The 17,991-nt window shown below is 35.8% G+C and overlaps 1 protein-coding gene across 4 annotated transcripts; it reads left to right on the forward strand.

Moving 5' to 3' along the window:
- The first annotated feature begins 1,304 nt into the window (after positions 1-1,304).
- LOC115962255 lies at positions 1,305-17,277 on the forward strand. 4 transcript variants are annotated; one of them, XM_031081159.1, is made up of 8 exons: positions 1,371-1,455; positions 2,819-2,921; positions 4,930-7,059; positions 7,160-7,214; positions 8,019-8,167; positions 8,774-8,860; positions 15,058-15,186; positions 16,893-17,277. In XM_031081159.1, exons 3-8 carry the CDS (start codon positions 5,062-5,064, stop codon positions 16,977-16,979), a joined length of 2,505 nt encoding a protein of 834 aa, XP_030937019.1. In that variant the 5' UTR covers positions 1,371-1,455; positions 2,819-2,921; positions 4,930-5,061; the 3' UTR covers positions 16,980-17,277. The 4 variants fall into 4 exon arrangements, with proteins under 4 accessions (XP_030937018.1, XP_030937020.1, XP_030937021.1 ...); XM_031081158.1 differs by lacking the exon at positions 2,819-2,921 and having other exon boundaries at positions 1,305-1,455; XM_031081160.1 differs by lacking the exons at positions 2,819-2,921; positions 15,058-15,186; positions 16,893-17,277 and having other exon boundaries at positions 1,305-1,455; positions 8,676-8,855.
- The last annotated feature ends 714 nt before the right edge of the window (positions 17,278-17,991 follow it).

The raw sequence follows: 17,991 nt of genomic DNA on the forward strand, positions 1-17,991 counted from the left end.
TTTCAACCTACCACCTGCGCCAACACGCAAGCCTTTCCCACAGACGGCGCCAATTGTAGGGTCACGATTCGTGGCGGACCGTAACAGTGTCGGGTTCGCACGTAAAACGGCCCTAACAATATCATTTGTAGAGCGTGGGTTTGAAAGGCTAGGCCTTGATCGATAGGCGGTGGGTTTTTCAGGGGGTTCATACAAGGTTAAATGATCGTCACCCCTAGAGTACTTCTCATGGAGGTGGGCTGGGAGGCTCTCATTTCTTGGCTATTTTTCCCAGCCCCCCCTTTTGGCGCACCTTCCTTTTTATTATATAGTCCGGCCTGGTTGATCCTGACCCTCCACTTGTAGGTCAGGCGGGAGCTTATCTCTGTGTCCGTCCCGTCAGCCATCCCATCTAACTTTCTATTAGTTGCATGGATCAAGGTTCACACTGTCCAAACGTCTTTTCTTTTCAACCATCTCTGGGTATTGGCAGGTGCATTTACTGAAGAAAGGACGCGTTTTCTTTAGTCCAACTTTCACACCCTGCTTCCCTATGGGCCCCATTTCGTTCACATCCCCTGGAGGGGAGCTGTTTGGGGGTTGCCTACACCGCAGTGTGGGTCCTTCTATTACAACTCCGGAATACCGAGGACAGGGTAAGTCCTCAGCCATTCCCTTCGCCACGTCGGCCATTGACCATTCGTCCTCGGCAGGATACCCCTTCGGCACGGGTTCTGGGCCCAGGTAGAGTTTGGGCTGGGTTGCAGACCTCTCGGGCCCACAGACACCAATTAGTTTTTGATGTAGGTAAAAATTGAACTCCAGATCTCTTATACAATCATCAGAGATTTTACTAGTTAAACTAACTGAAACCCACAAATAAACACATACAATATCATCACAAACTAAGCCACAATTATCTATATGAAAAATTATGAGTGGCAAAATAAAAAATAATAAATTCATATAAAAGCGACCAATAATAAAATAATTGTGACAAATAATTGTGGCAAAAATTATGCAATAAATCATTCAGATACAGTCAACCCGAGTAGGCAGGAAGGGCCGCGGCGACCGAAGTCGCATAAACAACTATAAAAGGATATACTGAGATACGCAAACAAGGACTGTTACACGTGTCACCGCCTAACCTCAATTTCACAGAAATTCCATGAACTAGTCGGTAACCTGAGACCACCGAATAACAAATTTGTCCACGTTTCAAAACCCCACCCACCTTTCTCTTTAGGTTTTTTCACTTTCTCTTAAACCCTTCCACTTTTTTTAATTTTAATTTTTTATTTTTTTCCATTCCCTCTCTACAAGGCTTTTACCTCCATAGCCAACTACTCTCTCAAATAAACAAGCTCGCTTGCTTCTAGAGAGAGAAAGAGAGAGGTTTTAAAGATGGGAGCTCTTGCTCCGGTGTCTACATGGAACCCTGAAGATGACCTTTTGCTTAAGAACGCTGTTGAGGTAAAAGTTTCTATAACCCACCATTCACGTTCTTTTATTTTTCAAGCTTTTATAAAGATTGGCTTTTTGCGTTGTGCTCCTAGTTGTGGAATGAACTATGTACTTGTGTTTGAATTTCTTTTTTGTTCTTGGATAACAGTTGAAGTTTCTGTCTCTTTTTTATTTACATGATTTTTCTGGTTCTCTTTTATTTAATTTTTTTTGGAGTTATTAGGTAGAGTGTAGCAGTCTAATTTTTTTTTTTTTTTTGATGAGTTGGTAATTTTTTTTTATATAATAGGCATTGTGTGTATTATGGGATTTGAAATATTGGGTTTATTGTGTTGAAGCATGAATTGAATTGTTTGAAACTGAGGAATTTTGGGCTTGCTTGTATACCACATTGGATACTTTTAACACTTGCCATTGGAAGATTTCAGACACTTTTGGTTTAAAAACTAAGAATTCGAATTGTCAGGGTGCATATTTAGAAATTAATCAGTATTATATTTGAAGTGTCAATATTGAATGTCTCCATCAATTTAAGTTTCCATGTGTGATGATTATGTTTTTGAAGCCTGAGAAATATATTGAGTATTATGTTTAACCAAACCATAAACCTTAGACATTTGCTGATGATCTGCGAAAATGGACCCAGCTGTTACCTTTGGAAGTTCCTGTAGTCATAGGGTGTTGAAAATATCAAATCCCTGAAATCTAGTTCTTTGAGATGGTGTCATGTGCTTGTGAATCATCCATGTTAAAATTTTGTGTATATATTTGCTTGAGATTCACAAGCATATTTGATACAAGAGGCTGTCCAATTTTTTAGTATCTCTGGGACCCTCTGTTGGCATTTTAATGAGTAAAATTATCTAATGTTAACTGCCTGTCACAAAATGCTCTAGATATTTGCATCACACATCACATGGCATAGGTTTGTTTTTGGGCTTCACTAAAAGATTTGACAACTTGAAAATCTTTATTGTACTGTGTTTAAAATGGAAAATTTGTGATGTGGTTCATTAAGACCTCTAAATATGTTTAGTGTGTGAGCCTGGAGGAATATTCGTAAAGCATCTCGATTCTTCAAATTTATACGGTTGTTGATCAAGGAGAAAAGGAAAAGATGAGAGTGGATGAAATAATTTTATTGGTTCTGGATTAATTGGCAGACAGTCATGAAAGCACGTGCTTATGCTAATAGATGGTGCTGCTCTCTTTGTAATTGAATCATTGCTTAGTTACTCTGGTATTGATGAATGAAGCTGATATTTCTGTTTTATTAATTGAGACATGGAATTCTTCATTTCAAAACAGTGGAGGATCAATAGTGCTTTTCAACTAAGCAATTAGTTGTGTTGCAATTTTTTTTTTTAATCAGGTTCCCAAATGTCTGATACAATCTCCGTGGAGGGGAGCACAATGTTTTGCACTTTCAAATGTGGTAATACAAGCTTTTTATAGGATCTCCCTGGAAATAAAAGGTGGGGGGGGAGATAAATATCCAAGTTGTAATATGATGTCGAGTATTTCTGCTTTTCATGTGGGTGATCTGTATTCGATCCTAAGCAATTGTGTCATGTTTTTCTATTTACCAATCAAAAAAATTTTAGTTTTGGGATGAGGAAAGAGGGAGGGGGCTGGGACATGGGTAGGCTATTAGAAAAGTAAAATTGAAACTAAAATCTGTTTAAACTAACTTTTCCAAGTCAAACCTGTCCTTGGTCTTTGTTTGGGTTTCAAGCAAGATAGATTTTACGGGTGTCTGTGCAATAAGTTTCCAATTAAACCCCTTTTGTTCATTGGATTCTATTTCATCTATAATTATAGTGCAGTTAATGTCCATAAAAAAGCAAGCAATTAGCTTCCACCTTACGAACCTGTCACTGAGAAACACAGCACTTATATAATGAATATCCTCCTAGACTTCTATGTCTCTCATGGTCTCACTTCCGTCTTCTTCAAAGTTGATGGAAACAGTCTAGTATTTGTACGATCCCATCAAATTGATGGGGTTTCAGCTTTAGCTTGGGATGGCTTAAGGCTTTTATAGATACCATAGAATTTCAACATATGGCATTTGTTCCATGACAATTGCTCTTTATCATCAAGCCAAGATACCAATTGGTTTTTGGTGTAGGCAGGCCAAATCTCAAATCTCTTATTCGACACAAGTGAAGTGACTCTACCAGCTAAGCTAATTGGGATGCCTGGGCTTGTTTGGAGAGTACAGATTGCATCACGCTTATGACTTACTACTTACATGCCAACCAAAATAGCCTGTTGGGACGGATTGAAATTATCAACCGTATACTATCTAGGATTGTCTTCATTTAGTTTCTTATAAAATATTAAGAAAGTGTGAATGACAAGGAAATCACTTGTGAAATGCTCATTGAGCAAATAGTTTTCCTTTTGTTTTATTACTAAATATTGTTATCATCATCATTAGAAAAGAACCATGTAGAGAGTGATCATGGATGTGCTTAGGGGAAATGTAAAAAACTAGGTTGTATATATATATATATATATATATGTGGTGCTCGTTAACAACTTTTTTGAAATTTTTGTCTTTTTTACAGCCTTTTCTCATTTTTTCAGCTTTATATGTACCGCTTGGTGTCTTTTTTTACTTTTTTCTGACATTTTTTTTTTTGGGGTCTTTTTTGCACCTTAACAAGCACTGGTTAGTGCTTGTTAACATTTCCCTATATATATATATATATATATATTGATAGGTAAGAAAAAGTTTTTATTAAAGAAGGTCTACTTTATGTAAGAAAAACATAAAGCAGCCAAAAAATACAACAAATAAAAAAAGAAAAAGAAAAGAAAAGAAACAAAAGCTATGCACAAGAAAGAAGATAATCTACAAACATCAGGAGTGATTAAGTAGATGTGAGTCCCCAAACCCAAGACCAATCAAACAAAGTGCCAACAAAGTAGGCTAGAAGCTGATCCTTCAATTTATCCACCTTCAAAAGTATGAATATTGTGTTCCTTCCTAGTACACCACATCAAGTATATTCATACATATGTTCGTAAATAATACATATGTACATACACATGCATAAAACGAACATGAAATTGTTGACTACAATGTTGTAGTTCAAATGGCAGTTGATGCCTGCCGGGAAGTTTATGCATGAGCATCCCATTATTTGGAATTATTGCACCTAATAGGAAAAAGCAGATAGCTTAACTAGCAACGATTCAAATGTTATCTTTCATGTGGCATTGCCATTGCAGGTTTTGATTGCTTACTACCTTTTAATCTGTATCTACTGTGATATGGTAAAAATGGTCACATAAAGATGGGTGTTAGCAAATGCTCCAGTTGTTTATTAATCGGAGCATTCCAATATTTGTACACATTAGTAAATCTTTTTCTAAGGGGGATTGCAGCTGTGAACCTGTGTATTGACTAAAGCATATAGATTTTTGGCATAGTATGATTATTTATTTATTTATTTTTTTTCCTCCTGTTTGTAGGCTGGTGCTTCTTTGGAATCACTTGCTAAAGGTGCAGTGCAATTTTCTCGAAGATTTACTGTTCGAGAACTGCAAGATCGGTGGCATTCTCTCCTTTATGATCCAGTTATTTCTGCAGAAGCTTCCCCTCACATGATTGCGATTGAGCGTTCTGGTTCAACTCTTCCATCAAAATTGAATAGATTTGGCAACTCAAAAGAAAACAAATCGGTTTGTGGGAAGAGAAAGGCTGACAGTGTCCGTAGTTATTACTATGCTCTGCTCAAAAGATTATGCAATGATCCACTTAATTCCATGGATCTAAGTTTTTTTGTTGCACCTGGTGATTGCAATTACATTGCAAATGGAAATGAGCCTTTACCTGGAGATTGCATGCCTGGTGATACCATGCCAAATCATTGCGGACTTGAAGGGTCGAATATGGATATTATGCATCATGTTTTTCCACAAAATCTGATGGATGGTGGCGCTGCTACTGCTGATACTGCTGCTAATGGCCATGACTTTCATCCAGGACTCCAGCTACCAGGTGAAGAAGATTTTTATATTGAGCAAGATAACATACACAACGAAATTCCTCATCCTTTTGAAGAAAATCTACCTTTTACTGTGAATGGCTCTGTGTTTGAGGAATACGTTCAACCAAAACAATTGCTGGCACACAGCATGTTGGAAGCTGATGATTTAGGTTTGGAACCTTCATCTACATTTGATCAAATTAATAATGATCCAGGACATATCTGCTCGGAATTTGAAGGTAATCAGGTGTTCAGTTCACCTATGTCAGAGTGTGGTGCATCATTTCACAACTTGGAATTTTCATCTCCACTTCATGAAATGTCTATATGGGGACCAGTTGAGGGCCTTGCAGCATCATCTATGCCTGATGTTGGCCTTGGAGAAAAAGATCTGCACACTGGAGATAGGTTTGAACTTCTTGATGATGATTTTGGTAAGAATGCAACAACATCAGGGTATGATGTTCACTCAGATTTCAAGTTGGGAAGTGAAATGCCTTGTGATGGTTTGAGAAGTCCAACTGCTAGTGCAGAAGGATATTTGGCAGAACTGTCTAATTCTCTCTTGAATTTTACAAATGAGGAAGAACTCTTGGCCATGGGTGATGGAAAAGAAGCTATTGATAAATCTTACTATGATGGCCTTAGTTCACTTTTGTCGAATTCCCAGAATGATGTATGTCAAAATCACATACCCAGTATAACTGAACCAGAGACATCAGTAGCTCTAGATACAGATATCAAGAAACCACCTATTGCATGTTCTGGAGAGTTAGAGGAGAACAGGGGGCCTCACTACGATGATGGCTGTATAGCTCATGTTTCAGGGACCCAAATGCTATCATCTTTATCACATTCAAATCCTCAGTTTCCTGATCTGTGTGACAAAGAAGTTATTTGCTGTACATTGAACACTGAGGATCCAGATATTCCATGCAATGATGATTTTATCCCACCAAAACAATTTTCCCCATCGTCTGTTTCCTTTGTATCACAAAATAAATTTCAAGAAGCTAATAATCCAAATTCTTCAACTATTAATGATATCTTAGTTAATCAAAGAGCTCGAGAAAGAGGCGTTCTGATGAAGAGAGAAGGAAAAAACCTTGGAGAGTGTCATGTGTCTTCTAAGAACATAGGCCCACATGTGTTGCCTGAACCCAGTGTGAACCATCCAATTGGTGGCTCTGGGGTTAAGTTTGAGTTACCGAATAGTGATTCCCCACTTGTGGCGTCTAAGGGTGTAGGTATTGCTTATGGTGGTACAGATCAACTTAATTCAGCTAGTCTGAGCACTGATGCTTTGAAGGAAGAAACTAAAGGAGTTTCACCAGTAAAACATCTCAGTCATAACCAAATGGATTCATTTATAAAGAAGCCAGCTCTTGTTTGTGATAGCTTTAAAGGCTGTACCCAGACAAATGCTAGTGGCATTAAACTGGAACTAGATGTACCAGCTATGATTCAAGATTATCAATCAACACATGCAGAAGTAGCATCTGTAGATATTGTTATGTCAGAACCTGTAGTAAAACCTACGACATCAGATCAGGAAGAGGCACCTGTTGAGAGTGATGATGATGTACCTCATTATTCAGATATTGAGGCAATGGTAAATGCTAATTACTAGCCTTAGAGTTCATTGGTGGATATTTTGTTTCTCATATTTAACTAGATTGTTACAGTTTTCATTGATCTTTTTCCCCTTGCAGATACTTGATATGGACTTGGATCCGGAGGACCAGGATCTATTTTCTAATGAGGAAGGTATTTTTCAGTCTAGCAAGAATTTATATAATGATTCATTACTTGTCTGCCTATTCACTGGGATGGTTTGCACTTGTAGTTTGGCAATCCTCTTGCCACCGGTATACCTTTACATTGTGTTTCTTCTTCTTACATTGTGTTTCTTCTTTTTTTAAAGAAATTTAATGGCTGGGAATTTTATTGTAATCTACCTTTTACTTAGATGTATACTACGCTTGCTTCCCAAGTTGATTGATGTTATGGGGAATTCACGTATATATAACATAGATAATGTGGATTCCTGTTCATGAATTGGGTTATTTCAGAATTTGATTTTTAATTAATTTTCCATAGACAGACAATGTGTGCTCTGTATTTCAGTATACATTCACATTTTTTTGGTTTACTTATGAATTGCTATTTTGAGATCTGTCTTCAATGTCATCAAAATATGCTGACTACATGATTACAACTTCTATGTTTACAGTACTTCTCTCTCATTGTATGTGTAAATTTGCCTGTCTAGGAGGTATTCTTGTTTTCTTTAATAATATATTTGATTTTTCATCTGCAAGACTATATCTTTGAGATCAAACTTTGTTTACTGGAGCTATGCATTACATCTGTAATGCAATGCTCCCTCCCTCCCTCTCTCTCACCCCCCCCCCTCTTCCCCACCCTCCCCCAATCCCAAAAAATAAACTTTTTATTTTATTTTAATGCTGAGAGAATTGACATCTTTATTTTTTGTGCTTATATCATACGTAGGCATGATATGATATAATATGATATAGCATTTGATTATATTTTGTTCTCTATATATAGTTTTAAGATATCAGAATGAGGAAACTAAGAGGGCAATCATACGGCTGGAGCAGGGTGCTCATTCTTATATGCAAAGAGCCATTGCATCTCATGGAGCATTTGCCGTTTTGTATGGTCGCCATTCAAAGCATTATATTAAAAAACCTGAGGTATTTCAATGCTACAAATCCTTCCCCAACCTATACTGGGTTGGCTTTATATTCTGTTTTGGCAGACCTCTCTTTCTGGTGTTTCCTTTTTAAGAAGCAATTTCTGAATAAATCTTCTAAATTTTACCACATAATTTTGTAAATACTATTACAGTAATTTTTTGATCAAAATTTTACCTTGAAAATCTAAAAACATTATCAGTTAAAAAATGGTATAATTCTGCATGATATGCTTTATTGCTGCAGTGGGTTCTGCACCCAGAAACCATGTCCAGACAAATGAATTTTGTGGCAAGAACTATGAGTTGGGATTTAACTCTCATCTATATTGCCTAAGTAATCAGTGTGGATTTTCTGATGATAAACATGAAATATATCTTGAAAAGAATCAAGCTGATAAATTTTTCTTGTTTGTCTTAAATGTGAACTTACAATATAAATAAATAAGTAAGGAGTTTTTTGGACTTAATTCCTAAAGTGATGTAGGTCTTGATGTGTTATAAATCAGGCTAACCAATGGAAATGCATGGTGCAAATCGTGCAAATCATTGTTAGGTAAGCATACATGTGACAATGCTATCAATGTTACATCATTTGTTTCTGTAGGTTTTACTTGGTAGAGCAACTGAAGACATCATTGTCGACATTGACTTGGGAAGGGAAGGGCGTGCTAATAAAATATCTCGACGGCAGGTGAGCTTTTCTGTGGTCACTTTGTTCAGTTATAGTAATGGCATTTTTGCTTTGATCTTTCTCTCCTTAACTGTCAAAGTGCTGATTTTACTCATATTTTCTGCTCTTGATCTGTTTCTGTGGTTATATATTGTGTTTATTCCTAGAGTTGTCTAGGTAAGACTTATAAAAGGGAAATAAATGCCAAAAGCATACATGTCACTAAATATTAGACCAGGTTAAATGCAGCAAGCTGGCATAAACTGATTCAAATCCCACCTTTCTCACCTTATCTGAGGACAGTGAGGTGTCCTAGGCTGGCTTATTTCAAAGCCTAAACCATTGCAGGTAGTGATAGATAAGGAGGGTACTTGCATGGCTTTTGTGGCCAACCAGAATAAAAAGCTTGTGGCCTGTTGGGTCAAATTACATTACCATTTTGTAATGCTTCTTATATTGATATGGCAACTCAAATGCAATTGAATGGGGCGGGAGATAATCCAATAGGCTCCAAGCCAAAAGGCAAAAACTCTATTGATACAGTTGAGGCAGAATCTGACTTAACCCTTTAAGGGGCAATCGGATCGAAACAAATGGTAGAGTTGAATAAGAAGATGGTTTGAATGGATCAGATGGAATCTTGAATGTTAAGGAAGTGTTCATTGGGAACAAAGCAGTTGGAGGTGGTTGGAGTTAAGGAGGCGATATCATGACATTTGGTAGTGCCAACTGTAGTAAGGGACATTGATGCGACTTTAGCAAAGGAGTTTTGGCAGGGTAACCATGCTATCTCATTGGAGACATGAGGCTTGGGTCACCTGTTGTATAACTGGATTTGGTACAGGACTGAGCCGAGACACAGCTTGCCAGGGGGGTTTGCACTTCCTTGGAGTTCCATAGAATTGTTGGGTCTGTCATCAAACTTAGATTTCTTTTCAGGATGGAAATTTTGTTTGTGAGTGGTTCAACCTATGTACTGGATATTGATATAAAAGTATTGGATACAACTTAGCCTTTGCCAGTGAGATACGAGGTGACTTCCTGTGAGAGTGATATTAGGGATAATTTAAGCCCAATAGTTTGTGAACCGCTTGATTGAATTGATCCAGATACAAGTGAGGAAATCAACCTAGTTGTTGGGGAGATTGATGCTTCGGAGTGGGTTTTGAGAAAAAAGTAAGGAGCTTTAGTAAGTACCTGGGTCTTCCCATTACAGTCATGGCATCTGTTCCCTTGCTGATTGCCATTAGGAAAGACAAGGAGGAAATCAGCAGGGGTTGGTAACAAACATGCAGCAAACTTAGTCTCACAGTGATGGAGTCATGGAAGATTAATATGCTATTACTTTGCAAATCTGTCTATTCAATAATTATTTTATTGGGTCCTCGTGTGAAGTCCAATTGAAGTGAAAGTCGTGCCCTTTTAATGGTCTAATTATGAGTCTTTTAGGGTTAAAACAATTTTTAAGTTGGGTTTTTATTTTATTAGTTATAGTCAGTTTTATATTGAGGGGCAAATCTGTAATTTCCGCAATTCCTGCAAATTGAGGGCATTTTGGTAATTTAGTTGAGTCTAGAATCTTTTAAGGTATTTTTTTTTTTTTTTTTTTTTTTTTTTTTTTTTTTTTTTTTATAAATTTTTTTATATTTTATGAATAACGAAATATCATTAATCAAAAGTCCCATGTACACCGGGAGTGTATATGGAAAGGATTACATCAAGATTGAAAATTACAATGATCAAGCATAATAAAAAGATTAGAACAAGAAAAAACAGAACACCAAGCAAACAAAGAGTGGAGGAAGAGAGATTTAATCTCAAGAATTGACCGTTCCGTTCCCTCAAAGCATCTAGTGTTCCTTTCCCGCCAAAGACACCATAACACACAATGTGGGACAGCCCTCCACAAGTCTATATTGCGCTGTCTGCTTCTATGGTATTCTAAGTATCTTAGGTTTATTTACTTTGTGTCCAAGTTAGCTTTTATTAGCAGTCCTAATACTAATAGGAATCCTATTACTACTAGTGCAAATAAGAGTCTTTATGTATATTGTACTCAATGTATTCAAAGTAAATAAAATGAGTTGATTAATAAAATTGGGTGTTTTGAGCAATTGGCACGTTGGCCTTAGTTGTTTCTTTCTCCTCCTTTCTTTCTAAGGTTACTGTTCACACAGCCCCTAAACAGCCCTAACTTCTCTCTAATTCTTCTTTTTCCTTACCCTAAACGGCTAAACCCACCACAACTAAACGTAGGCAAATCCGTAATTTGTCCTACATCTCACAGAGTACTAGGGAGCTTAAGATTTTGATATGTGCAGTGAATTATGATGGAAGATCAGTAAATAGTAGGTGAGGGGGAGTCAGTGATAGGGCTACTGACATATCATCAATAATGAGATTATGCCTACTTACCTGGAAAGTTAGGGGTTTGAACAACCCACAGAAATGGACAATGGTGAGGAACATGTTGAAGGAATGGAAGTGTGATGTGGCATGCTTGCAGGAGACCTAAATTGATGATATGAATAACAGCATCATTAGTTAGGAACCTGTGGTGGATTCCGTATGTAGATTGGGTGCTCATCACTCATCAATGCAGTTCATACAGCTAGTGGTACCATTCTGGTGTGGAATTGAAGGATTGTGGAGAAAGTTGATTCAAAATCAGATAGATTTTCTTTATTACAACAACAATAAAGCCTTAGTCCCAACTTTTTGGGGTTGGCCACTTGTATTCTTTTCCTTCATTCTATTCTATCCAAAGCCATACTCTCTGTTACATGTATTTTCTTCATTATGTTTGCTAAAAAATAGTGAAGCTGGCTTCTTATGGACTTGCAGTGGGGTTTTTGTCCCAAATGATAGTGATCCCAACATGTTATGGGAGGAGCAGAGAGATGTGAGGTAGAGATGCGAGGTTGCCTGGTGCATAGCTGTGGATTTTAATGTATTAGATTCCCTAGCAAAAGGTTAGGGTGTGATAGATTTAGGGCCTGTTTGATAAGTGAAAAATGTTTTGTATTTTAGTTTTTGTTTGCTAGGTGTTTTGTAAAATTGTTTACAAAATGTGTGTATGTTTTTTTTGATAGGTAATAAAAGTTTTATTGATAGCAAAAGTGCAATGTGTTTACAATTGTAAACTCACAGCAATGAAAAAATATATTCAAATCAAAAGGAAAATCTAACAGAAATAATGAAATCAGACAAGGAAATACAATGTGTGAGACTCCAAATACGAGACCACTCAAATAATTTCCTAGCTAGCGAATCATCAACAGATCAATAGGTCTCTCAATGTACTCAAAAGTTTGGGCATTGCGTTCCTTCCATACTAACCACATAAGACACGCTGGTACCATATTCCAAAATGTGTGTTCTCAAACTAAAACACAACTCCATCTTGTTTGGCATGATTTTTCACCCCAAAACTAGTCCCAATTTTCTGTGTTTGAAAACAGAAAACTGTATTTAAATTCTGCTACCAAACAAACCCTTAGTTCGTAATACTGGAGAGTTCAGATTTCATTATGAATTTAAATCTTATAGATTTACCTCTCAATGGGGTTTGTGGCCAAATAACAGTGGCTAACCATCCGTGTCACAAATAGATCGTGCTTTAGTATCTGCAGAGTGGAAGAACATTTAATGGATGTTACTCAAAGATTGATGCCACAACTAGTTTTGATCATAGTTCCATTTTGTAGTGGTGGGAGGTATACTGCAGGGAGAATGTGTATTTAAATCTGAAATATATGGTTGAAGAAGTAGAATGATTTGTTGACAATGTTTTAGTGGAATCGATGTGACTTTCATGGGCTTCCTAGTCACTGGCTGGCCAGAAGATTTAAAACTCTAAAAGAAGATTTGAAAACTTGGAAGAAGTGCAGGTCTAGGGACGTGGGTGTGAATAAAAGGAGATTGCTTAATGAAATATTGTGCATGGATGAGAAAGAGGGACAAAATGGACTGACTTCGGAAGAGAGAAATTGAAGGGAGGAGTTGAAATCTGAAGTGGAGAAATTGTCAACCTTGGAAGAAATTTCTTGGCCAAAGGAAGGAGATAGCAAAACCAGATTTTTTTCACAGTTTGGCGAATTCTCATAGGTGATCTAATCATATTGGGCATTGGAGTTGGATGGAATGGTGTATGAAGAGGACTTAAGAGGTTAGCAATATTATCAATTTCTATGGCTCCCTTTACAAAGAAACAAAGAAGAGACCATGTGTGGATGGGCTGGTGTTTTCATCCATAGATGAGGAAGATAACAGTTTGATGGAAACGGAATTTGAAAAGGATAAGGTAGTACAAGCTCTAAAGGAATTGAGGAAAGATAAAGCCCCTGGACCAAATGGTTTTACTGTGACCTTTTTTCAACATTGTTGGCAAGTGGTGGAATGCCATGTGAATGTGATGGCTTTGCTTAAGGAGTTTTATGAAAGTTTGAAAAATCTCTTGATGCCTCTTTTATTGTATTAATCCCTAAGAAAGCTAATGCTATAAATATAAGAGATTTAAGGCCTATTAGTTTGGTTGGAAGCATTTGTAAGATATTAGCAAAGTTGTTGCTGAATAAATTAGTATCTGGGTCCCTAAACACATTTGTGGGCTGGAGGTAGATTCTAGATTTTGTACTAATTGCAAATGAATGTTTGGATAGTCAATGTCCTGTGTCCCAAGAATGATCTGCAAGTTTGATATTGAAAAGGCTTATGATCATTTTAATTGGGAAGTTTTAGTTTATTTGCTAGGTAGAATGGGCTTGTTGATAATTGGAGACTATGGATATACTCTTGCGTATTAATTGTACACTTCTAGGGCTAGTGAATAGCCCACCCTTAGGTTTCTTTAATACCTCTGGGGATTTACGGCAAGGAGATCCACTTTTATCATTGCTAATTATCTTATGGAGCCGTTGAGTAGAATGTTGAAAACTGAGGAGGAGGTTTCATTTTAGGCTTCAAGGTTGGGGATGGATCTAACTCCAGTATGATAATTTCTCATCTTCTATTTGCTGATAATACCATTTTATTAGCAATGCTAGTGATGCATGACAAAGACAAAACTTATGCAACGTGGAAATTAAAGTACATAAAATATAAATAACCCAAAAATCAGAACCTAGGCTTGCTCAGAATTAGCACCAAACAAAAAGAAACAAAACCTAGGAATTAAAAAACTCCAACAATAATTTTTATTATTCAAGCAAACTGTCTAACCATCTTCATTGGAGTACAATAGAGTGCTTATCTAGACGACTAGGGCTAAACTAAAAATTCTAATTGACTTAAGAAAGCCTAATTCTTGAGTTACAAAAATACCATAGACCATAGGAAATTAAATAAAAAACTAATAATCTAATTAACTAATAAGACCTAAAATAAATTTATCAAAAAAAAAAAAAAAGACCTAAAATAAAATACAATTGACCTCCAAAATTAAATAATACTAAATTGAAATAAAATTGTCTTCACTCTTACTGCATCACTTTTCTTTTATATTGTTTTAACACCATCCTTTTGTAAAGTCTAAACAGGAACTGAATGCATTCTTAAGAAGGTTCAAGTGGCAACATTTGGGGGTAAGATGTGCAACAAGGGCCAATGAATATGCTACTCCAAACGAGTAAATTTGCTTTAAGCTGATGGTGAAGAAAGTAAAATAGTAGGTCAAAAAGTATGGGGGTAGAAAAAGCAGGAAAAGACATGATTCTCGAGGATTAGGAGGATAGGATTATGTTAAAACTTTTAGGAATAAACTATTTCTAGTCATATGAATAATATGAAGTGCACCACTTTTCGTAGCCTAGTATTGCCATTTGACCAAAGAAAATAGCAGTAAAATTAAGTACCATGGTTCACATAATGGCCACAGCACCTGTCGTTGAGGGTAGAGATTTTCTTCTGCCAAGTAAAATATTGATAATTTGTGATTTGTCTATGTTATTTGCATGATTTTCTTATATATAAAAGCAGGTTTCTTTTTTATTTACTAAAGTCTACTTGTTTGTTTAATTTGTTTTGTGTGTTTTTGTGTCTGTATGTGTGTTTTAGTTAAGAAACATGAACATTTTATCTTTATCAGGGATGCCACTGATCTCAGCCAGGACACATTTAGATTCTCTTGACACCCTCTTTGCTAACCCACCAGAGGGTAGTTATTCTTCTTTGACTTAAACTTTTGAAGTGAAAACTTTCCTCTTTTCCTTGTATGTTAGGCTATTATAGAGATGGACAAACGTGGATCGTTCTGTCTGAAAAATCTTGGCAAGTGTTCAATTTCAGTGAACAACAAGGAAGTAGGCCCTGGTCAGAGTCTAAGCCTTATTTCTAGCTGTTTGATTGAGGTATGTTCCTATAGCTTCTTAAACATGAATATAATAAAATGGTATTATAAGTTCTATTGTGGATTTCTTGGAAAACCTTGCCTCTCCAACTTTGCAATGCTTGCCTTACCTTCATTTGGAAGTTTATAAAGGAATGGAATGAAATGAAATGAATAAATCATAAAAAAAGGGGAAAAAATGGATTTTATTTAAGTAATGAAATGGAATTAAGTAATTTTATTTGGATATTTTAAAATAAAAGAATGGAAATGATTAGAATGCAAGTACCCTTTTTAGAAGTAACATTAGAAGGAATGAAAATGAATCATTTTAATACCCTTTTTTTAAAAGGTTAAATGTGTAGAGGTATTTTGGGAGTTTTAGTGAAAATTTCATTAATTTACTTTCTTTCCTTCCCTCTAATTCCTCCCAATTTTGGAAAGAATGAAAATTTGAGGTTTTGAAGGAAAATTGAGGAATGAGTGTTCTCTCCTACACATTCCATTCCCTCCAACTTCAACCCCCAAACAAGAGGATGGAAGAAATATACCAAAATAATTCTTGGACAAAGTTTTGCCACAAAATTAGTTGTTGCTTTAAGCTACAGCCTTAATTTTTTTTATTGGAGGTGAATTTTGACAAATCCACACCATTGGATTTATTTTTTTCTTATATCTTCCATACTTGTAAAATTTCTAAAAAATTAAAAATCAATAGCTATGTTATCAATAAATTGTTTAAATTGCAAATTTTTGTAGTTTAAAATTATGTATAAAATATAAGCTCATAGATCATTCAGTAAAAAATATCTGATTGACACAAAATTTGATATGTGTATTCAGAACGTAAAGAACATGTAATTCAACGGTTAGATTTCAAAATATGTAGTAATTTTTATTTTATTGTTTAAGGTTGTAGCCTTTGGCTATAACTAATTTTGTAGTTAAATTTTGTCCATAATTCTTTTCATTTCATTTCTTTCCCTTCCTCCTTTCTCTCCTCCCAAACGGGGTTTAGTATCTTTCATGTTTAGCACCGCCCAGTCTTGGTGGTGATTCTGTTTCATCATTTAATTAGGCGAATTCTGATCTGTTACCTAGGGTAACATTCTAAAATTGCTATTTTTATTTAATTACTGCTTAGGATCTTGAGTCTTCTGTAAAACCTGACCCTTTATTAGGCGTCATTAATATTTCTCTCTCTCTCTCTCTCTCTCCTTTATCTTGTTTATCAATTCTTTTTTTTGCTGAATAAGACTATCTTGTTTATCAATTCATCTCTCTACATTCTTTCTTGTACATGATCAAAATTCTCTGTTCAGAATCCCGCACCTAATTGGGTAGTAGGTACATTTGGGATTGTGACTCTAATATTCTTAGTTTCTTGCACTTATTTCCACATATACTCTGTTCTCATCATCTGGCCCATTAGGTTCGTATGATATCATGAAGAAATTTTCGCAATGCCTATATTTTGGGTACAAAATTTAGACCCATAACAGCAGACAATGTTCTCTAGCAGCCTGTGGCTAATCTTCTATTTTTATAGTGCTGTTGTGTTTAAATCACTGGATCTATTATTGTAGGGGTATCCTAGTACAAATTATGCCTTACCTATAAGATTTCATTACATTTTCATATGGCCACAACGGGAATGCCATTGGATAATAAATTAATGAACTATATATTGAAATTTGAGACGATTTGTCATGAAAATTAAATATGCAGATACGAGGAATGCCATTCGTATTTGAGACGAGCCAAACTTGTGTGAAGCAGTATTTGGATAACATCACCAAGAACAACCAATTGTAGAAGCACCTAATGTGAATTGTAGCTGAGGTGCTGTGACCAAAAATCGCATCAGAAGGTGCTCATTTTTGCCGCGCTTTCTGGGTTCTTTGGGGAAGCTATATCAAGTCTGTTGTATGTAACTAATTACTGTGAAGTGAACTGTCTTGTTTTTATTTTTAGGTTACAAAGCACTTTCAAAATGTTTTTAATCTGTATGTAACACCCCCCAAAAACAAACAAAAACAAAAAATCATAGGGTATATTGGTAATTATTGCTTCATCCACAATATATTTTTGGCGAAAATATACTTTTTGGTCTTTACATTTTGGACCGATTCTCATTTTGGTCCTTATTTTGATTTTGCTACTATTATAGTCCCTAAAAACAGAAAATCAATTTTATTTTGGTCTCTACCATCAACCCACTAACAGAAAATTCTTACGTGGTAGATGAAACGCCCTGCTTGCTGACGTGGCATTGATGTGGCCATTAAAATATTATTATAAAAATTATTTGGCATTTTTAAATGCCACGTCAGATTTAAATTAATAAAAATTAATTTTTAAAAAAGCCAAGTCAGAAAATTAAAAAAAAATTAAAAAAACATTAATCTAATTAATTTTTTTTTTTTTACTTTTCATTTTTTTTTTTATAACTTTTCATTCTAATTAAATTAGTTTTCTTGATGCAGTAAGAGTTTCATTTATTAAATGTTTAAAACATTTTTTTCATTTGAGAATTTTCGGAATATCAAGTTCTTCCCCAAACATGTTCTTCTTCTTCCTTTCTCTTCACACAGACTCTCTCTTCCTTCCACCCAGACCCCTCCATGAACAACCACTTTAAGCTCTAGGTATTTGCTGATTCTTGCTCTCCCTCTCTTTGATCTTTCTCTCTCCCAGTTGATTGAGTGCTCTGGAATGGGGCTTGGTCTAAATCGGGTTCTCAAGCTTGACCATGGAGCTTTTATGGTTGAGTGAAGGTAGCAGGATCGGTTTGGATGGTGGGTTAGTTGGATTTGTGGGTTATGTA

This window comes from Quercus lobata, chromosome 9 (assembly GCF_001633185.2).
Source record: "Quercus lobata isolate SW786 chromosome 9, ValleyOak3.0 Primary Assembly, whole genome shotgun sequence".
NCBI classification, from domain to species: domain Eukaryota; kingdom Viridiplantae; phylum Streptophyta; class Magnoliopsida; order Fagales; family Fagaceae; genus Quercus; species Quercus lobata.